Source organism: Suricata suricatta, chromosome 10, assembly GCF_006229205.1.
Source record: "Suricata suricatta isolate VVHF042 chromosome 10, meerkat_22Aug2017_6uvM2_HiC, whole genome shotgun sequence".
Lineage (NCBI taxonomy): Eukaryota > Metazoa > Chordata > Mammalia > Carnivora > Herpestidae > Suricata > Suricata suricatta.
In genome coordinates this window covers 32,884,986-32,908,642 of record NC_043709.1, presented here as the reverse complement: position 1 = coordinate 32,908,642, position 23,657 = coordinate 32,884,986, and the positions used below count along the sequence as shown (strand labels likewise).

The 23,657-nt window shown below is 33.6% G+C and overlaps 1 protein-coding gene across 6 annotated transcripts in view; it reads left to right on the top strand.

The window, feature by feature from the left end:
- LRRIQ1 (leucine rich repeats and IQ motif containing 1) overlaps positions 1-23,657 on the top strand; it is a 201,001-nt gene that overhangs the window by 71,005 nt on the left and 106,339 nt on the right. For all 6 annotated transcript variants that reach the window (XM_029955741.1, XM_029955739.1, XM_029955738.1 and 3 more), the window contains exons 15-18: positions 9,148-9,327; positions 11,863-12,312; positions 16,203-16,413; positions 21,488-21,607. In XM_029955741.1, the coding sequence (XP_029811601.1) occupies positions 9,148-9,327; positions 11,863-12,312; positions 16,203-16,413; positions 21,488-21,607 (961 nt within the window). The remainder of the gene's footprint in view (positions 1-9,147; positions 9,328-11,862; positions 12,313-16,202; positions 16,414-21,487; positions 21,608-23,657) is intronic.

Genomic DNA, 23,657 nt, shown 5'->3' with positions numbered 1-23,657 from the left:
GGACAGCCTGCTCTTGCCCCATACTGTGTGATCCTGGACAAGTAACAACTTTCCTATGTATCCAAATCCTCACTGGTAAAATAAGGATAATAACAGTATCTATCTTACAGGGTAGTTATGGTAATTGAGCAGGACAATACACATATTATGTTGAGGACAATTTCTGGAACATGGTAAGCATACAGAAATCTACTATTTTGCATGTCTAACCTAACCACACTATGGGGTCTCATTAAGTCACCAGATATTTAGTGTATGTCTATTATATCCAACCAATGTCCTAACATTTTGTACACTCTAAAGGAAATTCTGTAGAGTCCATGATTTCAAACCATGTTTATAATATTTATAGGGATATAAAATATATGCAAAAACTAATGGCCATGAAAACCAATAACGATAGCAAACACTGTTATAACATTTACCTTGTGCCCATTTAATACAATACACCTAATAAAATATCTACCTAGTATCCCCATTTTACAGGCAGGGAACCAGAATCACAAAAAGGCTAAATAACCTGCCCAAGTTTACACAGCTAGCTACTAGAAGAGCCAGGATTCAAACAATCTGGCTTCAGTTGTGCTCTTTAACACTTAGATTTCAGCACCTAATACATGTCAGATGATTATTACAGGCAACAGATATGCTTTAGAAATCTGACCTTAATTTACAGGGACCAGGAAAAACTACCTTTGCTGAAGAGGCAAACTTCGGGTTAAACTTCAGAAGTTTAGTAAGATTTAAAACCAAGTTAAGGGGCTCCTGGGTGGCTCAGTCAGTTAAGCATCTGACTTCAGCTAAGTCATGATCTCATAGTCCGTGGGTTTGAATCCTGCATTGGGCTTTATGCTGACAGCTCAGAGCCTGAGCCTGCTTAAGATTCTCCCTCCCTCTCTGTCCCTTCCCTGCTCACTCTCTGTCTCTCTCTTTCTCTCAAAATAAAGACAAAAAATAAAAAATAAATAAAATCAAGTTAAAAGAAAAATAAAAGTACTTCTGATGGAAGAAATATCCAAGAAAATAAGGGAATATGAAAGTCCAGGTTAAGCTCTGGTCTGTTCAGGTGTAACGTAGATTTAGTGGAAATTATTTTTGGAAGTAAATAAGAAATCAAGTATATAAATTAACAGTGGGTCAGGAAATGGGCTAAATATCTATACATATTACTTCAAAGCAACTCTGAGTTGGGTTCTGTAATTATCATTCTGATTTTATAGGGGTGTTTACTGAAGCTGAGATATCTTGTGATTTGCTCAATTATGTAAATGTCAGAGAAGGGATCTGAGTTCTAAAGCCTAGAACTTAAATACTTGCTCTACTGTTTTGTATGATGTATTGCTGCCAGAGGGTAAAGGGCCTTGTACGCTAGGATAAAAAAGTCTTCTTTACCCTACAGTCATGGAGAGAGCCTATGGCATACTGCATATACAGATGGGTATTGTGAGTGACTTGCTCATGTGCATGTCTAGTTCTGCCACTTCCTAGCTGTTGGCCTTGCACAAGTTACTTAATCTTGCTATGTCTCCGTATCTGCATCTATAGAATGGGTATAATAGTACTACCTCAGGATTTGTTCATTAAGGTAATAGAGGTTGTACCGCACAATAGTAAACCCAGAAATCTATGCGGTTTAATACAATAGAAGCTTATTTCTGGTTTCTATTGCATCTGATGTGAGTTCAACCTGTCTAATTGCAGCAGAATCAGAAACTCAGGATGCTTCCATTATAACTTCAAGGTAATCTGACATTTTTAGATAGTAGATTGTGCTGAGAGAGGGGGAAAAGAGACCACAGGGAAAGTACATGCAACATTTAACTGCTGTTTTCAAGAGTGGCATTGATTGGGGCATCTGGATGGCTCAGTCAGTTAATCTCATTGTTGTGAGCTTGAGCCCTGCATCAGGCTTCGCACTAACAGTGTGGAGCCTCCTGGGGATTCATTTTGTCTCCCTTGCTCTCTGCCCCTTTCCTACTCACATTTTTTCTCTTTCAAAATAAGTAAACTTTAAAAAAGTTGGCATTTATAGTAGTGCCTGGCATATAGTCACTTGGTGAATGTTAGCTATTATTTTTAAGGAGCTATCAAGAAATTTTGAAGAGTTGCATGAGCACTTAGGGAAGATTTTTTTTTTAGCATCAAAGTGATAAGAGATTAAAGAAGGTGGCCACATTAAATGTTATTAGGAAGTCCAGGAATTTATTTATTTATTTTTTAATGTTTTATTTATTTTTGAGACAGAGAGAGACAGAGCATGAGTTGGGGGAGGGGCAGAAAGAGAGGGAGACAGAATCAGAAGCAGGCTCCAGGCTCTGAGCTAGCTGGCAGCACAGAGCCCGATGCAGGGCTTGAACTCATGAAGGTGAGATCATGACCTGAGTCGAAGTCGAGGCTTAGCTGAGTCACCCAGGCGCCCCATAAAAAGGCTAAAATTAAGTAGTGGAAGTGGTCCCAGATATAGTACAGATTCTTCTCTTTTAGAACTGGAAGAATGATCTTAGACTGAAATTTCCCACACAAAAAGTAGAGTATAATTATGTCCAAAACCCTCTTTTTGCAGGTGATATTATTTATAATGAAAATACCTGATGGGTTGTGTTTAGGCAGATATCTTTATTTTCCCAGGTAACTATATAGACCAAATATATGATGACAAACACAAAGAGGTGGCTGTGCTCATTATTCAGAGCAAGCTCTTTGCAGGCCATGGTTTTTCTATTAGGAGTTGGGCAAATAGGACATGAATTCTCTTGCTGACCTGGTATTAGTTTCCATTCAAACAGCTGCCGTGTTGCCAGTTGCAATAACTAGAAACAAATCTATGTCCTGATAATCTTTGAATTTATTTATGGGGTATTTTTGTATGAAGCATAAACACTTAGTTTGTTGGATAAAATATGCTTATAGTGAAATATATTGATATAAATCTGTTTAAATATATAAAGATAACCACTCACATTTTACTACTATACTAAGTATATATACTTAGTGCTATACTAATATATTCTATACTTACTAAGTATATGTATTTTACAGCTTTAAAGCAAATATTTTATTAGAAATAATATTGAAAGGAAAAGGTAGTATTTATATTATAGACATGTACAATTATTTAGCTATTATAATTTCTATATTTAAATAAACTTTACTGGACTAGAGTAATACCAACTTAAAATTTTTGCTTATCAAATTTCACTTAGGTCAGTAGGCCTAATACAGATTTCATAATTTCAAGAAGAGATTCAGTTATCTAAAGGGTTTAAAATTTAGTAATCTATAAAATATGGATTTGTTAATGAAAGGATCAACTCAAACTTGGGTAAGCAGTATGTTCCAATGAACTTTACATAACCCTTTGATACCAACAAAGGGATTAGTTATAGATTTTCCCAATTGACTTCTTACTTTCATGTCTGGCCAGTGATAACATGGCCAAAACTGATGTACTAAAAAAAAAATCTCATTTTAGAACTTAATCTACAGACTCAGTTTGGAATCTCCTTTGGGAATGTGTTTCATTCATTAATGATTAATAGAGTCTCTTAAGTGACAGAATATTCACCAGGAAGTTTTCACTAAATGAAATATTGATTCAGCTCTTGGCTAGGAGGAGCCCACCTGGAAAAACTAATGTTGAGATCTCACAGTATTCTTATACTTCATTTCCAACATGAATCAACTTATTAAGGCACTTTCTAATATATTCATCATAGAGTCTTCTAAAGCTGCATTGGAACTGAAGGCCAACCCACTGCACTACTAATTTATACAGTCCTGAGGACTATTCCCTAAAACATAAAATAAGTAAAAAACAATGTTTAACATTAAATACCAAATCTAATCTGGGTATTTATTATATAAATCACAAATGTCATGATATTGTCATGGTCTTGAAGATCCAAACAAACTTTTACCAACATTCTGACTAGGAGTACCTGGGTGGCTCAGTCGGTTAAGCATCTGACTTCGGCTCAGGTCATGATCTCATGGTTCATGGGTTCGAGCCCTGCATCGGCCTCTGTGCTGACAGCTAGCTCAGCTTAGAGCCTGAAGCTTGCCTCAGACTCTGTGTCTCCCTCTCTCTCTGACCCTCCCCTGCTCACGCTCTTTCTCTCTCTCTCTCTCAAAAAAAAAATTCAAACATTCTGACTTAAATAAACTGTTACAGACTTTTCTTTTTTTATAGAAAGGTGATGAATGTAACATCAAAATATTTTTAATGTAAAAATTCAAGCCCCATTGATCCATATAATTATTCCCTGTAGCTATAATATTGTATACATATTTATGTCTATATTGATAGCCATATCCAAAATGTAGTATTTTATGACAAAATTACGATTTTGCCCCTTACTCATCTGGTTAGTTAACATCCAAACAGCTTCCACATAATGCTACTTCCAATACCTAGAAACAAACCAATGTCTTGTATTCATTACCTTTGGATTTACTTATTTTTTATTATTTTGGTTGTCTAGGGCATAAACAGTATATATTTGTGGTAAAATATTGATCCTTCCATTAATCTGATAAAGCAAATTCTGATATTTTGCTTCTAGGATTATATTGGGTATTTAGTTAAAATGGCTCTTCATTTTGTCATTATTTCTGAATAGAAAGGTGGTTTCTCTATATGTTTGATATGTACTTTGTAACTTCTGTGTTACAAGCATACTTTTGTAAGAAACTCTCACACCATGTCCATAAAAGCAATGGCAATGTTAATCAGTGAACAGAAAATTGAAATGTAATTGTTCAGGCCCACAATATCTCTTATTTTAGTAAATTCTCTGGCATCATTAATACATTGGACATGCCTCAAGTTTACAAGTAAACCTCATTTTTCTTAAAAATTTAAGACAATTTCAAAATGATTAAAATTTCAGAGTTTTTTCTTTTTTAAGTTTAAACCTGAGCATCTCTAATTTTAGCATAGCTTGTTGTAGTACCTTTTCACCCGTATGCATTAGTTCTTAATTCTTTAAGGTACTTAAGAGCTATATTTTAAAAATTCAAACTCCCCAAAACCTACCAACAAGAGGTCTTCGGTGTGACTGAATTTAAAAAAGCATCCCAGGTACTACTGATACAGTAGTTCAAAGACAGTCTTTTGAGAGACACTGCCCTGCACGATTGGAGACACACACAGGGATCTAGCCTTGAATTCCCATCACAATGGATTTAGATAGTGACTGAGATAAAGAACAGATGTGTGAGACCCTGTGATTCTCAAAATAGCAGCAGGAGTATTTTCTTCCTTTTGTTGACACCTCTTTAACACCAATACAGTTTTAACTTTTACTACCCTTTATTATCACATTTCAAAAGCCTCTTTATTTCATACATGGCATTTTATAGCTATATATATGTTATTTTGACATTATAGTCATGTCTTGGAGAAAACTTGACTGGATGCTTGAGGGAGATTTAGAATGCAATGTAGTTTCATTACTAATGTAATAAACAATTTTATAGGATAGAATATGGATGGTTAATCTCTCTATTATATTTTATTACCAGCTTCAGTTTCAGAGATTAACCTTTCCTTGCTTTGATGGTAGGTAGCCTCACTAAAAGATTTCATGTTATATTTAATATTGTAACGGTGTGGTGATTACCTCTGATTATTTCATCACCTCTGTGATGAATAGCTATTATCTTAATTAGCATTCTGTTTTTGAACCACATCTTAAAATGAGTCCAAACAGAAATGCAATATATGCTAATTATTTAACCTTTTGTAGTATGTGTGGTAGTTTATGATATGACAAATATTGGTATCTTCAAGCCTAAAAAAACCCTTAAAATGTTCAAAATATATGAACCCTAGTCTTCACTTGATCTTAGCAAGACTGAGAAGTGATGAACCCAAGTTTTCTTAACTAGATTAAGCTCTTTAACACTGTAAAACATCTGATAGTTATCTTGAATAACATAATCTATTTGCTTTCCCTCTTTCCTTATGTAAATATCTATAAAAGAAAAAAAGTATTATTTCTCAAAGAGGAGGGAGATAAAGGTGGGAAATTAATCATGTCTCATGAGTAAATGAAAAACTGTGATGTTCTTTTCTTTTTTCATTGAAGGAAATGTATGTATACCTTTCTTGTGATTATCTTTTATTAAACACCAAGACTATCAAGATCATAACTACACATATGACTTTAGTTAAGCCTTGGCATTTTAGCCATAATGGACCACTTCCTTCATTTAGATATAAATTATACATAAATATGTAAATATAAATGTATATAAATATAAGTTATATATAAATTATTAATGTAAAATTATATTTTACAACTGTGTTTGTATAGACCTTAGCATTTTTGTAATCTTATCTTTCCATCCTTCATTTAGTTTTTGGAAACTGTGAGTTTGTTTTGTTTTATGTTTTAATTAAAAACTTTATATTTGGGGGCCGCCTGGGTCGCTTAGTCAGTGAGGTATCTGTCTTTTGATTTCAGCTCAGGTAACGGTCTCATGGTTTGTGAAACTGATCCCTATGTTGGGCTCCACACTGACAGTGCAGATCCTACTTGGGATTCTCTTTCTCTCTCTGCTCCTTCCCCACTTGTGCTCTGTCTCTCAAAATAAATAAATAAACATTAAAAACCTTTATATTTTAGATAAAGTCAAGTTAGCAAAATTAAGCAGAAAATACAAAGAATTTTCACAAATCCCGTCCCCATACATGACAGCCTCCCCCGCTATCAGCATCCTGCGCCAAAGTGGCATATCTGCTATAATTGATTACCTACATCACGTGAAGTTCACGCTGTACGTTAGGGTTTATTCTTGGTGTCATGTATTCTATGGATGCTGACAAATGTATAATGACATGCATCCACTATGCAGTAGAAGTATACAGAATAGTTTCACTGCCCTAAAAATGCTCTGTGCTTTGCCTGTTCATCCCTCCCTTCACCCTAATCCCTGTCTCAGATTTTATTTTTTTCAAGAATTTCACATAGTTGGTATTGTACAGAATGTAGCCCTATCATATTGTCTTTTTTCACTTAGTAATATACTTTTAGGATTCTTCCCTGTGTATTCATGGCCTAATAGTTCATTTCTTTTTAGTGTTAATTAATGTTCCTTTATATTGATGTAACACAGTTTATTTATCATTTCACCTACTAAAGGACATTTTGGTTGTTTTTGGGTTTTGGCAATTGCAAATAAAACTGCTATGAACATCCATGTGGAGATTTTGGTGCAGACATAGTTTTTAATTTATTTAGGTAAATCTGAGAAACACATTGCTGGATCATATAGTAAAAGTATGTTAACTTTTGTAAGAAACCACCAAACTATCTGCTGAAGTAGCTGCACTGATTCCACATTTCCACCAGCAATGAATGAGGGTTTTTGTCCTCACATTCTCACCAGTGTTTGGTGTTGTCAGCATTTTGAACTGGCCATTCTAATAGATAATAGTATCTTGTTATTTTAATTTAGAATTCTCTAATGACAAATGATGCTGAACATCTTTCATATGCTTACTTGCCCTCTGTATATTTTCTTTGGTGAGAAGTCTGTTAAGTTTTTTTTGTGCATTTTTTTAATTGGTCTATTTACTTTCTTATTGGTGAGCTTTAAAATTTCTTCCTATATTTTGGGTAACAACCCTTTATCACATATTTTTCCTAGTATATGGCTTGTCTTTACATTCTCTTGATATTGTCTTTCACAGAGCAGAAGTTTTTAATTTTAAGTAAGTCCAGCTTATCAATTATTTCTTTCATGAATTTTTGTCTTAGGTGTTGTATCAAAAAGTCATCATTATCTTTTGTGTCATCTATTTTTTTCTCTTATGTTATCTTCTAGTAGTTTTATAGTTTTGCATTTTAGATTTATTTATATGACCCATTTTGAGTTAAACTTTCTAAAGGGTACAAAGTCTGTGTCTAGATTCATTTTTTTTGCATCTAGATGTCTAATTGTTCTAACATCATTTATCTTTGTTCCATTGTATTGCCTTTGCTTCTTTGTCAAAGATCAATGACTAATCTACTTTAGTAGATTTATGGGGGTCTACCTCTGGGCTCTCTCTTCTCTTCCATTGATGTATTTCTCTGTTCTTTCACTGATACCATACTGTCATAATTACTGTGGCTTATAGTAAGCCTTGAAGTCAAAAGTGTTAGTTTTCTAATTTTGTTCTTCTTTTTCAATATGGAATTGGCTACTCTGGTTTGATTTTTATTTTTTGTGTTTTGTTTTTTGACTTCTTTTTATAAATTTTAGTATCAGTTTGTTGATATACATAAAATACCTTACCAGCATTTTTAGTAGGCTTGCATTCATCTAAAGATCAAGTTGAGAAGAACTGATTTCTTGAGCAATTTTGAGCTTCCTATCTATGAAGATATCTTCATTGGACATCTTTCTATCTATTTAGTTCCATTTATTTAGTACTTTTCCTCATATAAAGTGTTAGTTTCTAACTAAGGGGATTTATTCATTTAAGAAGCCCATTTTATCCCTTTGACCACTAATGGCCTTGTGAAAAGAGGCCCACAGTATCCTTGTGAAAGGTTTGGGCAAATACTTATAAATGGGAAGGCCTGGTGGACAACTCTTGCTGTCGGGCTTGGTTTTCACACCATTAGCTTTTTTTATTGGTACAAATTTTTGCCCATACCTCAGAGACTTTTATTATTATAATTTTTAGCAAGATTCAAGAGGAAATATAAATTTAGGCTTTTTAGATCATGATAAACAGGATGATCTCTTACTTTTACACCTACTCTTAACCATATTTTACTAAGAGAAACAATCAGAACTTACCTCTACTTCTAAAATAAACAGCAAGTTTCAGTAAGTTTATCTTAATTATTACCTTTTTAAAAGTATATATCATATTATTCTATTTATAATGTAGCCTTTTATTTACTCACAGCCCAAGTTTCCAGCTGTTTAAATTTCCCATTTATGTTATATAAGAAAATGGCTAAATGTTTATCAGGTCTCCAAAACTTAACTTTGTACATGACATGATATCATAAAAATTTTTAACAAATTTAACAGTATTGTTTTCTCTACAAAGTCAATAGCATCTTATGAGATATATTTTGTGCTTGTATATGGTTATTTTAGATATAAACTCTTCAAGATTATTAAATTTTTTCCTGCTTTCAATAGGCATTCTCTACTTAAAGTGTTACCAGCTTTAAGAATCCTCAATGATGAAGTGATAAACTCTTGTTCAGAAAGACTCCCTGAAGAATGCTATCAACCAGAATTAGGACGTTTCATGGTACTTTGTCAGTCCCAGATTCAAGAATTCAACTTACTAATTGAAAAGTATATTACTGGGAAAAGGTAGGACTATTCTCTTCTTATAATTTAAAGACATAAAGGTAATTTATGTATATAATTTAAAAAAACTCTGATTAATATAATAAGTTTTTTTGGTTTAATACTGTGTGTTTCTGGTATATTCTCCCTTAAAAACATAATTTAAAAGCTAAAGTATTAAATAAAGTAAATGAAATCATAAGGATAGCTTCAAGACAAGAATCAAACATCCATTCAGTCATTCAATGAATCAGTCATAAATTTATATGACAATGATTGCAATCAAAACACACGATAAGCTAAGTATTATATTTTATCTTCAAAGAATTAACAGATTAGCATAAAAGAAAACTAGACAAACAGTTATAAGGGAGCAAGGCATACATTTATTATGTACTAAATATGTTATACACATATGATATTTATGTATTCAAATATGAGAGCATAGTAGGTAAGAGCAGTCAACCCATGCACATATTCAGAAGAACAGAAGCTGAGAGTAGAGTCTTAATTAGATATTAAAGAAAGGGAGCTTCCCATTCCTCTCCAAAATTCAGGGTACATTAATATGAATGAATTATATTTGATCTTTCTATAACTACTTTATTTTTGTAATACTTTTTAAATTTTTAAAATTTATTTAGAGAGAGAGAGCATGAGTAGGGGAGGAGCAGAGAAAAGGGGAGAGAGAATCTCAAGCAGGCTCCACAGTGTCAGCACAGGTCCTACTGTGGGGCTTTATCTTACAAACCAGGAGATCGTGATCTGAGCCAAAATCAAGAGCTGGTGGCTTAACTGACTGAACCACCTGGACATCCCTCTATAATTATATTTTCTAATTTGCATTGCTCCAGAACACACAAATGAAAAAGGAAAGTGATTTCATATTTTAACTGGAACTATAATTGTAATATGAGCTTCAAATATCTAAAGTTAATTTATAAATGATTGCTCTTTGCATTTTCATACATGCCTGTATATAAGATTTGGTATTTCTATTTAAATGTTTTTGAATGTAGTCTATTCAGATTACAAACAAATCTCATAGCTTTTAATTAATCCCAATTGTCTGGGGCCCATTGGCGCCTGGTGGCTCAGTTGGTTAAGCATCGGCTCTTGATTTTGGCTCAGGTCATTATCTTGATCTCACAGTCTGTGACTTGGAGCCCAACCTTGGGTTCTGCACTGACTGTGTGGAGTTGGCTTGGGATTCTCTTTCCCTCCCTCTCTCTCTCTGCCCCTTACTTGTTCTCTCTCTCTCTCTCAAAAATAAATAAATAAACCTTAAAATAAATAATTCCAAGTGTTATAAATAATTCATGTTTACTTTAATAAATACTAAGGTTATTTACATTTATTTTGTGCAAAACTAAACATATTTCCTTGAATATGTATGGTAATATACAATTTCTTGTGTAAAAGTCACCCTTGATATCTCTCATGTTGAAACACAGATTTGTCAATTCCTCTGGATTATCTACTGTCATTGCAACTAGTTTCATTTTGGCATTGATAATGGAAAATAGACTGTATTTTATATTAATAATAAATTGTGGTGAATTCAATACCTAATCATAAACACTTGATATCCCAATATTGAATTTAAACTTTTATGCATTATTAGCCACCAAAATGAATGAAATACAAAATATCAAAAATACATGGGAGGAGACTATGCTAATGTTTAATAATACCTTTGTGAACACAGGACTGTTTATCTCTACATTTTAGGATCTACAACTTTCATTTTGTATGATCTGGTTAAAAGTTTTGTATTTATTTATATCTTGCAATGTTTCTGAAAAAAATAAGGCAGCTGTGGCTATATATTAAATATAGTTAGAAAATATACAGTTGAAGTAAGATTTTTAAAAAATAAAACAAATAAGGGAAGGTAAATAAAATGTAGCCAAGAAAATGCTCACACAAGTGCAAAGTTCTTTACTATTGCTATTGAGATCCTCAGATCAGGCAAACAGAAAGTTTGATTAATTACATAAGCCATAACCTCCATAAGATAGAAATTCAACAATTATTTGAGAGACTCACAACCATTTATGTCTTAAACTATTTGAATTCTCTTTGCAATGGATTCTTTTTCCAGAGAAAAAGGGGAATAAAAACTTTCCCATAATATAAATTCTTTGTTTAAAAGTCCAATACAAATATTTTGCATGGCAAGAGTCAATGTAGAAAGTACTTTTAACTTTGTTTCATAAATAACTTCTCCAAATTTAGGCAGCCATGATATCTCATGGTAGTAAAAGCATGGATTTTTCTCATTCAATTGTACCAAAAATACCTAGAATAAAAATGGTTCTAAAACTTCCAGACATTTTGTCTGGATTGACGGATCTAAATTAGCTAAACAAATATTTTCAAATTTTGTTAGAAATGAGATCAATTTTTATATAAACTACCAGAAATAAGTTTTTAATGAATGTTGTAGTAAAGCTTAATTTTCATGTCAAACCACACAAGGGAAATTTCCAGAACCTATATAATTTTTAATATTGGTGATATAATTCTTCTTATTAAATGCCTTCATTATTTGTTTAGAAATTTGGTCACCTTGGATGCTGCAGAAGACCTCTGCCATTATTTTAAGAAATTAATGATACTTAGCAACGAATGCCGATATTCACATGAACGCGGGGATGCACGTATCACCCAGAGGGAAGAATCAGAAGCCCAGCAAAATCATTTTGCTTCTACAAATAGTGATAGCATCCTGCAAAATGGAGTTCTCCACTCTTGTGCAGACATATATAAACTGGACTCACCAGATATTTCTGAGATACGGATGAACTCTGTCTCTAGTCATTGCACACTAGCTAAATCCTCCTTAGGTGTAGATAAGGAAGGAAGAAATCAGGGAGAAATAGTAGACCAGAAGACAGAAGATAGCAGATCAAACAGTATCCCCACTAAAAGAATCCCGTTCATGGAAACAGTAATGACAAGTTCTCTGCTGAGGAATTGCCAAAATATTGAACATCGTAAAAAAATGTAAGACTTAATAGATCATTTTTCTTTTACATTGTATAGTTTGTATATTTTATTGATAGTCTTTGTCAATGTTTCAGTAAAGGATTTAAATCACTATTGTGTTTCATACAAATTCCCTTAATTATGTTTTTGTGATGTATACAAATTATTAGTTATAGTAAAGATTAATTTGATTAAATTTTGGCAGGTTCTGATTTAATTGAATAGTGTTTAATTGAAAATAAGTACATGTAGGTTATTTTTTCTGTTTTCTAATCTTGAAGCAAAATGAGTTTTTAGAAGAAATAAAACACTTTGCTATTCTAAAAATAAAGAAAACTTGCTGAATAATCAGGTAATTTCATTTTTAAAGATATACCTTTTCATGTGCTATTTATTTGCTTCTTGATCTGAGAATACTTTCATAAGCATCTATGCAAGTATTTGAATGCATTGCTATAATTTTCTTTGGCAAAATAACCTATAAACTATGGCAATACTCTTTGATATTAATCATATAAACATCTTCCAACTACTGAATACTTTAATTTTTAATTTTTTTCTTTCAAATTTTTATTAAATTCCAGTTAGTTAATCTACAGTATATTAGTTTCAGGTGTAGGATTTAGGGATTCATCACTTACATGCAACACCAAGTGCTCATCTTACAAGTACCCTCCTTAGTACCCATCATGCACTTAACCCATCCCCCCACCTACCTCCTGTTTTAAATAGTTAAAAGTCTGTTTAATGGTTTGCCAACTTTTAAATACTTTTATAAAGCCAATGGCCTTAATTTTTTATCGAACCCGCAAAGATAAATATTACTTCAGTTTGTCATCACTTTTTATTTTTATTTTTATTTTTATTTTTTTACTTTTGGTCTCACTCTCAAGCCAACAAAATTAAAAATGGCTAAATTTAGCTAATTCTAAAATAACAGGTACTGAATAGGGCAGAGTGCAGAATATCACAGCCACTGAGCTTATTTTTCCCAGTTTTTATTCATTGAGAAGTTGTCAGTGTTATGATGATTTCTTTTCTAAAAGGTATATTAAAAATTTGATATGCTAAACCTAAGATGTATTTCCTAGTGCAAAAAATGTTTAAATTTTCTTTTAAAAAGACTTTTTTTAATGTTTTATTTATTTTTGAGACAGACAGAGCACAAGCGGGGGAGGGGCAGAGAGTGAGAGGGAGACAAAGAATCCAAAGCAAGCTCCAGACTCTGAACTGTCAGCACAGAACCTGATGAGGGTCTTGAAATCATGCACTGTGAGATCATGACCTGGGCCAAAGTTGGATGCTTAACCAACTGAGCAAGCCAGGCGCCCCATAAAATTCTTTAAATTTTCTTGAAAGTGGCTCCAATATTTTTTCATTTATGTTTCATCAATTTATTTAATTGATTGCTTTTGCTCTGTAAGGGAGGAAAAATATTTTTTACTTCTAACCTTCTATGTTTTCAGCTGGTATCCTTGAAACAAAAGATAAATTAATAAGAGAAAAGCATAGAAATATATTTAATATGTTTTACAAGACATGGAAGTCTTCCTAAAGAAATAAAACCCAAAGAAATAGGTTAAACCTGAGCATTTTTGTATTAGGTTTGATGAAGAGTAGAAGGTTGTGGGAAATATAATTAGGGCAAAGGGTATGAGCTACGTGTAGTCAACTGGGGTAAGTTTAGCAAGTCCTGTTTATTCAGATACTTCTTTTTCAGATAAGAATACTTCTTTTCTCTGGGTACAGGAAAGACACCTCTCAGAGGAGGGTCTTAAGGCTTGCTTCTGGTGAAGGTCAAAAAGTCCTTTCAGGACATGCTGTTTCTCAAATTCCTGTAGCTTAAAATATTAGTATGCCAGGGTGCCATATCTTGAGGTAGCATATTCTGAACCCCATCAACTCCAAACACTCCAGACCCTGCCTATTGTAATTTCATATAAACAACATTTAGAACTTCTTAATCCATTATCAATAAAATAACTAAATGATGATAATAAGGAAGGATGATGAACTAAAATATAGACAAACCTAAGGTTCTAAAGAATAATAGGAAAAGAAGATGTACCCATTTGTTGAACCTCACCATTCATTGTTTCAGGAAGATTCAGTCAGTTGTGGAGATGTTTCTGAAGCATGATTTACATGTATTCTTATCCTAAGGACATTTTATCCTTAAGATTTTTGATAAAAATAAAAAAAATGATGGTGATGGTGATGATGGTAACTGTAATATAAGTTATTTTTCTACATTCAGGAAGCCCCAAAGTTGTCATTTTTAACTGCTTTCACTGCATTCAGTGAAGAGCAGTCTTTGTGTTAGTGTAACTGAGAAAAATATTTCTCATTGTTGTTGTTTTCCTTGGGAAATTTTGATGATACCAGCCTGAGGAATTCAAGCACTCAATGAAATGACTGGTGAGCTTTAGAGGAAATTTAGTTACAGTCAGTGAAACTTGTATGCATTTGGAGAGAAATATAAAACGCTGTCTCAGCTTAGATGAATTTTCTTACAAACCTTTCACTTCTTATCAGTTATAAATGATAAATAAATTTTCATATTATTTATCAGCCAAAATACTGACTACAGTTAGTTTCCTAACTTGTTTCTTTGGTTCAAAAGAAGAAAGAATGGACAGATAATTGACTAACTGAATACAAATTAAATCCATTGCAAAATTTACAGTTTTGTTTACCCTGCAGAAGGACATGATTCGTTGGAATGTGATTATTTTTTCTAAGCATGTGGAGTTCAAGTAGTTTATCTTAGGTCAGAAGTTTTACCCATTAACTTTAACTTTCTATTCCTAGCAAAATAGACTGAAGTCTTTTATAGGCTTTAAGTAAAATTATAATGATGATAACAATAGTGATAATAAAGCAATATAACAATAAAATGGTTATGTCATTCTTAATTTCCCACAAACGTACTACTATGAGAAAAAAAATGTGTGGTCATGTCTGGCAGAGTTTATCACTCAATTCCACTATGCCTTCAACTTACTAGTATGAGGAAGGAGAAAATTTCATTTTAATTGACAATAATTATAAAATTACTGAGAATTGTTTTAAGAGAGCCAGGGGAGGGATATGTGCAAGAATCACTTCTCCTTCATGTGCCTTTTAACCTAAACTCTGGAATTTAAAGACCAATTGAGACAGGATAAGTAGTATCCGTACCTTGATAATATTCCTGCAACAATCTGTGTGGAAAAAGGAAAACCTATCCAACTAGGAAGAGTTAAAAGATTAAGCACACTGAGAACCCACTTACTATTATTGTTATTCAAATTTTGCTAAAGTTGCTGGGCAGTCTAGGGGGATGTGGAAAAAACACAGCATTGATTGATTCAGTGCCTGAAATTAGCAAATAGATGTAGGCTGGGAAAATATTAGAATTAACCCCTGGGTTTGTAAGAGCATGATTTAATATTTGTCATGGGCAGGGAGGGAAGTGCAGCTGGCAATAACCGTGTGGGCCCTCTCTCTTCCAGTGGAGGGGGCTCTCCCTTCCCCAGGGCTAGTCTCCCCACCCTGGAAGAAGATCACATCCTCTGTTGCCAGCTCAGCCTAGGATCCTGCATTTGTCCCTTTTTTCAACATCATCACTTTTTTCTACTTGATCAACATATCTCGTTATCATACAAAGTCTTGGCATTATTTTCCTCCTTAAAGGAAACAAACAAAAACCCCTAGTCCTCACATCTCTCTCTAGGTTACTGGCCCATTTCTCTCCAGATCTGAAGGTTTTCCATACTATTTTTAATTATGTGCCTATTATTAAACAAAAGATGTTCTTAAAGTTTAAAATAATACTTGATGTAGTTCATGTTTATAAATATAATTTATGAGGACCTCTTACCTACAACTGCTTTTATGGGAACTAACCATGTTGTTTGTCTAAATAGAATGGCAGCTTTGGTAATCCAGGCACACTGGCGTGGTTACATCGTGCGCAGACAGATTCATTTCTCTGCAACGCCACGTACTGCTGCAATAGGATCCCTGGCATTCCAACCCAATTACTGCATCAAGAATAAAATTACTCTAAAGGAAGAGAAAAAGGAAAACACTATGAATATCCAAGAACAGAGGGAGGAGGCTGCTATTCTTATTCAGGTTAGTTTTAATCTTTTGATGAAATAGTCCTGAGAGATATATTTGTCCTCTTTCACTGAGTAATTCTATGTAACGGACAACCCCTGGATCCCAGTGATTTATAGCTCCTGGATTTATTTCCTACTTAGGTGACATGTAGGACACAGGTTGGTTGTGCCTATGCTTAGCATCTAGGCTGAAAGAGGAGCCTATAACTTAGAAATACTATTCTCATGACCAAAGGCCACACTGAGCCACACAATAATATTTAAAGCTTTGATCAGGTATGCCATTTGCCAAATTTGCAAACATTTGATTACTCAATATTAACTCTCACTTGGCCTAATCCATAGCTTTTTTTAGAAGCATGTTTAAAAATCTACCAAAATAATTGTTAAAGTTCTTCAAATACACATTTTAATTAGAAATTCAGAAAGCAAGTTGGAAATAGACTTGATTCACCAAAGTCAGGTTTTGAAATGAAGTTCAACCTGATCACATTCATCCTTTATTTATTCATCAAATATTTTTTAGAATCTACTATTTGTCAAGCACTGTTATGGGCTCAGGAACCATAAATATAAACAAACCGTGTAAGTTCTCTGCCTTCATGGAATTTACATGTTAGCGGAAGAGGCAGAACTGAATAAATACATAAATATAAAATAAATTAAATAAATGCATAAAATAAGGTCTGTGGAAATTCATGGTACTGAATTGAAAGATAGTAACCCAAAAATTAGTGTTTCCCTTTATCCATTCATTCAACAAATACTTCTTAGCACAAAAATCTTACTAGCTTACATTCTGTTGGGATGTGCAGTTAGTAAGTGAATATGTTAGATAGTGATAGTATGAGGAGGAAAAATGAAGCAGGAAAAAGAGGACAGGGGTAACAAGGGAAAGCTTATCATTTCAGATATGATGGAGATAGAAGACCAGAAAATGTGACATTATAGTGACAGATTAAGCTGTTGGATATCTGGGGGAAGAACATTCCAGACAGTGGAATATCTGATCAAAGGCACTGATTTAGGATCATACGGCAGTGTTTAAAGAGCAACAAGAAGCCAGTGTGACTGGACAGAGATGGAGGGGAAAAGGGTAACACTTACAAATCATAAGTCAGTGTAAAGACTTTGGCTTGTCATCTGAATGACACAGGAAGTTATTACAGGAATCTGAGCAGCACTCACATGATCAGGTTTACTTTACGTTGTGATTCTACTGAAGGAAGGCAGGGGAGAAGCAGCTAAATCAGTTAGGAGCTATTACAGTAATTCAGACAAGGGCCATGGTAGCATGGGACCAGAGTGTTGCAGTAGAAGCGGTAAGAAAATTGCAGACCAGAATATCTGTTGGTTTATTTTGAAGTTAGAGCTGATAGTATGAGTTCCTGGGATATGGTATATGAGAGTGTGAGGGGTCATGGATGCCCCCAAGCTATTGGAATAACCAACTAGAGGAATAGCCTTAAGATTAAGTTGCTGGCTTTTACTACTAAAGCCTAGTTTTCAAAATTTTCTTTGCTATGAATATATTCTAATGAATATATTTAGTATTTTGGTTGACTTAATTTGTCTAAACTGTACTCTTAAAGGCAATGCATGGACATTACTAATGCCTGAATGGTGGTGGGAGTGGGGGGAATTCAATGGATTCAAAGAAACTCTAAGGAAAAGAAAGAAGCTCAGTTACTGTTCCAAAATATTATTCTTAAACATGAGAAATGTACATATTATACAGACCAAACTCCCTCCTGTCCTCAGTTGATAAGGAAAACTTTTTTCAGCATTGATGGTATATGGGTCTTAAACTTCTGCTTCATTCTGGTCAATGAAGAAAGAGAAGTTTATCACTTTGTGAAACAGTCTAGTTTGGGGACTGATACCTCTGTTGAATGTTGTTTTGTTGAGCTTCTGTGTATCTGTAACAAAAGTAAGCATAATTCAGCCTTTTCAGCTTAGAACAAGTCTCTTTTGTTGTACACCATGGAACTTAAAATCACCTGAAGTGATCTCAATTTCATTTTATTTTCTCTTGAGGACAGTCATCTAGTTTCTTACAGCATTCATATTAAAATATGAATTCTAGACTGACTTACTACACAATGCAATAGAAAGAGCCTGGGTTTAGAAAGAGCAAAATGGGAATTTTATGATGGATGTTATAGAGGCTGCTCTGCTCACCAGAATTCTTCTCCGCTTCTTCCAAGCATACAGCCAGATCAGATACCCCACCTTCTCCAGCACGTTAGTATGGCCCTTTTCTGAGTTCTAGTCAATACATCGTGAATGAAACACACGTGCACCACTTCCATGTCTGGCTCATTAAACATTGCACAGATATCCCTTCCTATTCTTTCCCCTTTCTGGTTGGCTGAAATGAAGACAGCTTCTCAGCTTCTGTTAGGATCACAGAGCTGGCAGTGTATGGAAACCTGAATTCCTTTATGTTAAAGTGCTGCCCCATGGTCTTTCTCAGGCTCTCACTGTTGGCCAGATGATTGAGAACTAATCCTTTAGCAAGGAACAAGTGAATAGTATGCTTTGGGAGTTGATGGTAATTGAAGGTAAAAGTCAGCTATGTCTAATATAGGTAGAATTTCTTGATCAGGGAATTAATTTGAATATGTGAGAAAGAAGAACAGATGGATTATCTGGGAGAGAAGTTGAAACCTTGACAGAAACAAATAAGCTAGAAGAAGAATCTGAACATCTTTAAAACCATTATTTCTCATAATCTGATCAAGGATCGCTGGAAGTTTAATTTCTGACCCTTTGCAGATTCATAAGGAAAGTATCTATCTATCTATCTATCTATCTATCTATCTATCTATCTATCTATCTATACCACACCAGAAAAACACACACTTTATTTTGTATTCTAGAACTTTGGAGAAGTCCTATCCCCATTGAGTTGGGCTGGATCTGTTGTGAACCACAATGAGCCGACCCTTATCATGGAAAGCCTAGCTTAGTTTCCCTTTATACCCTGTTTTCCCTAGGTCTCCGTGTCACCTTGATATTTTCTATAATCAACTCTTCTGTAACCAACCCACCTCTCTCCACTCATCACTAGATTATTTAAAACAAATCCCACATATCATTTTTTGTAAATATTTCAGTATGAATTTCTATAAGACCTATTGCTTTAAGTAGAACCACATTACCAACCTAAATATTGAAAACTATTTTCAGTAAGCTTATAAGTACATATTTTTAAGAACACAATGTACCATGGATTCATACTGATATTTTAAAATTAAATTTAGGACTACAGGATTTTTACTTGTTTGATTTTATATTTGCATCTCTTTTCTTCTATGGAAAGTTCTGGTTCCCAATAACATTAACATAATTGGGTTTTTCCCCCCTTCTTTTCACTCTTCTTTCTGTGTGTGTGTGTGTGTGTGTGTGTGTGTGTGTGTGTGTGTGTGTGCGGGCACGTGCACATCTGTGTTTGTGTCTGTGTACAGATGCACATACTTAGTGGAAGTAAATAAGGGTCATACAAATAAGAAAAAAAACCAGGCTATTTATTTAGAGACTGCTATAGCAAGGGGCTCAGCCACAATCAGTTGCCTTTGGCTTAGTCTCAAAGGTAAGGAAAGGAGTAGGAAATCTTTAGTGGAGAGAAAGAGAGAGAGAAAGATCTTCAGGCATGGTCTAATTGGAGGGGGTTTGGTCAGGGAGAAGGTATAACTTGGGCAGCTAGCCATGGGGCATATTATGTGATTGGTTGAGAAGCATATCTGACTAACTCTAGTTGATCCTGATTTTGAGGTAGGAACAATAGGGAGACCGACAGTCAATGACAAAATCGTGACCGTTCTTGGCTAATTGTGCCCATGGTTGTGGTTTGGCTTTCAAGGTTAGTTGTCACAGAGGTTGTGGGTGACTTCTATTGTCATATATGGTCTAATTATTGTCCATATATTCCAGTTCTCAGTATATAGATTTTCCATAATAATAATACCAGTATTATATTAACAATATGATTACTAAAAACATATTTAAGATATTTTCTGTAGTTAAAATTGTCTTTTGAGTGTAATTCACTAGGAATATAGTCAAAAAATCTATTTTAAAGTCACTTTAAATAACTTAAGTGTGTATATGCCCCCAGGATGAAATATATTTTTATATCTCTTCCGGAATTCCTTTTTATTTCATATTTGTTTGTTTTATACTTATGTTACACATGTGGACAGTTCCAGAGGCAAATCTAAGAAAGGAATATTCAGAGAAGTCTGGTTTCTGTTGCTGTATCTTCCATCCTATGTTCTGCCTCTGTACTTAATGATTTTTAAAACTAATTATAACTTTTATTTTTTAAATATTAGCAATCACATATACGTATATATTTGAATATATGTGAGTTTATATAAGTTTATATTTTTATTGTATATTTATATACAATCTTGGATAGAAAAATGACAGCATACAATATACACTTCTTTCTATCTTGTGTTTTTCTACTTAATGGGTCCTAGAGCTCACTGACTAGCAGTATATAAAAGTACTTATTTAAAGCTACAGAGTTCTTGGAGTTATAGTTAGGAATGATTTCTCTACAAGATTATTGAGGAATCTGAATGATTTTAATTCTATTTTTATGTACTTGGTTTATTTTAAAATGAAATTAGTTAATAGTTATGGGCAAAGATAATGCCTCTCTAATACGGCCATTTGTATATGTTGGAATTTTCCTAAATGTGTGTTAGTTTATTTTATACATAATTATTTGAAAATGAGAAAAATTGGTTTTCCTTTGTATCTCTTTCTTAGTTTAGAATGGGTCCTGGAGGAATTGTCAGATAATTGATTGGTTGACCTACATGTGCAGTTGAGGGAGTTTTAAAGATTCTTTTCTGCTTACCGCAAGGAAAGTCTCCTGAGATTCAGAACTTCAGACACATGCAGTTGTTTAATTTATCTTACAGTTTTAAGTGTCACATAAAGTTCAAAAAACAGATTATTGAGCCATTAAACTAAGGGCTTAGATGTTTTATCTTCCTAATGGGATAACACAGAGAATCTGGTTTGTAGTTTGATCTATAACCTTGTATAACATGCTTTAAATTTTTGTTTAGGCAGTTTGGAAGGGCTTTCTTTTGCGAAAGAAACTGACAACAGCTTTAGAGGCTATTAAGAATGAAGAATCTGAAGAAGAATATGAAGAAATAAATTTGGAGGATTTTACATTTGATGAAGTAAGTACCAACTACAGCATGTAAATATAGGTCTTAAATTTTTTTAGTATCCTGATTTGGAGCTAAATCAATTTCTAAGATTTTTATCCTCTTACCACTATGTTATAGATTATTATAAACAACACTTGAAAATATATGCTTCTGATTTCTTAATCTCTTCTTTGTTTACTGTACAACTCGTACAGTATATAAATGAGCTCAGAGAATATTAACAAGAGTTTGTGCATACTCTTTGACACAGTGTTTTGCACACTGTTTTGTTTATCCGTTTTCCTTCATTAAATACAACTCTGAGTTTATGTATGCCCTGCTCAACAGTCTTTTGTAGTTCTTCGTTGCCTAGCAAAATGAGAACACCCTGTCTATTATTAATGCAAGTATTCCACAGTAAGGTAGCAGACTCTACAGACATCTCTACCACTTCTCTCCAGTGACTTCCAAATGCTCTAACCGAACTGAGCCCTGGTTTTTGTTATAATATAATTTATTGTCAAAGTGGCTTCCATTCAGCACCCAGTCCGAGCACTGTTTTATCATACAGAGCACTAGCCTTTCACGTTAGTTTTATTCATTCTCTTTCCTCTTCTCTAGACAGTTACACCCACACAAACACCACTCTGATGAAGATGTAGAACATATGAATATCTCCAGACTTTCTCATGCCTCTGTAGTATTCATACCTCCATCATTATAGATTAGTTTTCCCTATTTTTGAACTTCCTATAAGTGGAATCATACAGTATGTACTCTTTTTTCCATATAATATTATGTCTGTAAGATTTATCTATGTAGGTGAGTGTAGTTGTATATATACCATTCTTGAAAATACCCACTTTTGGGGGCACCTGGATGGCTCAGTTCATTAAGTGTCTGACTCTGGATTTCAGCTCAGATCATGATCTCCTAATTCATTGGATTGAGCCCAGGATTGGGCACTGTCCTGACAGTGCGGAGCCTGCTTGGGATTCTCTCTCTCCCTCTCTGCCCCTCCCTGTCTTGTGCACACACAGATGTGGATGGGTTCTGTCTCTCTCTCTCTCTCTCTTCCTCTCTCTCAAAAAAATTTTTTAAAGGAAATACCCACTCTATATCTATTATTTTAGTATACGACTTTAAAAAATCTATTATTATTTGAATACACCATTTATTATTCGAATTTATACACTTTGAATAGTAGTCTATTCTACTATTGGAAGATATTTGTTGTTGAGTTAATTCTAGTATTGCCTATTAAGGCTAAATGCTATGAACATTCTTGTGCATGTCTTTTGATGTACATATCCACATTTCTTTTAGGAATAGAATTTTTGGGCCTTCACATTTATCTGTGTTTAGTATATAGTGCCTACTGGTATTCCAAAGTGATTATATCAGTTATATCATATCATATTCTATCAGCAGAATATGAGAGTTTTAGAGGAGCTCTCTCTTCACAACACTTTGTATTTTCATGTCTTTTTCTTCCCTTCCAGTAGGTGTGTGGTGGTATACTTATTGTTTTAATTTGCATTTCTGCCATATATAATGCTTTTTAATACATTTTAAACTGCTTATTGGCCATTTAAATATTCACTTTTGTGACATGATCATTTTTTTGTGTATTTTTTCATTGGGTTGTACATCTTTTTTTTTATTGATTTGTAGAAGTTCTTTATATATTCTGAATACTACTCTGTTTTCCCTTGCAAATATTCTGTCTAACCTCTGTGGCTTACTTTTTCACAGTCTTTATGGTTAATTTTAATAAATAGAATGTTTTCAATTCAAATAAAAGAATTTTTAATTTTCATGACATTGAGAAATCTTTGCTTACTCCTATATTATTAAGGTATTCTAGAAACTTTATTAACTTTCCACATTTAAGTTTGGCTGCATCTGGAATTAATTTTTGTTTATAGTGTCAAGATTGGCTCATGTTCTCCTTGAGTCAAATGAATCCATAAATCAACTTGGGAGAACTAGTATTTTTAGACTACTGCTTTTTAAACTCCATGAACATAGACTATCCCCACAATTGATTTAAGCCATTTAAAATTTCTGTAAAAATGTT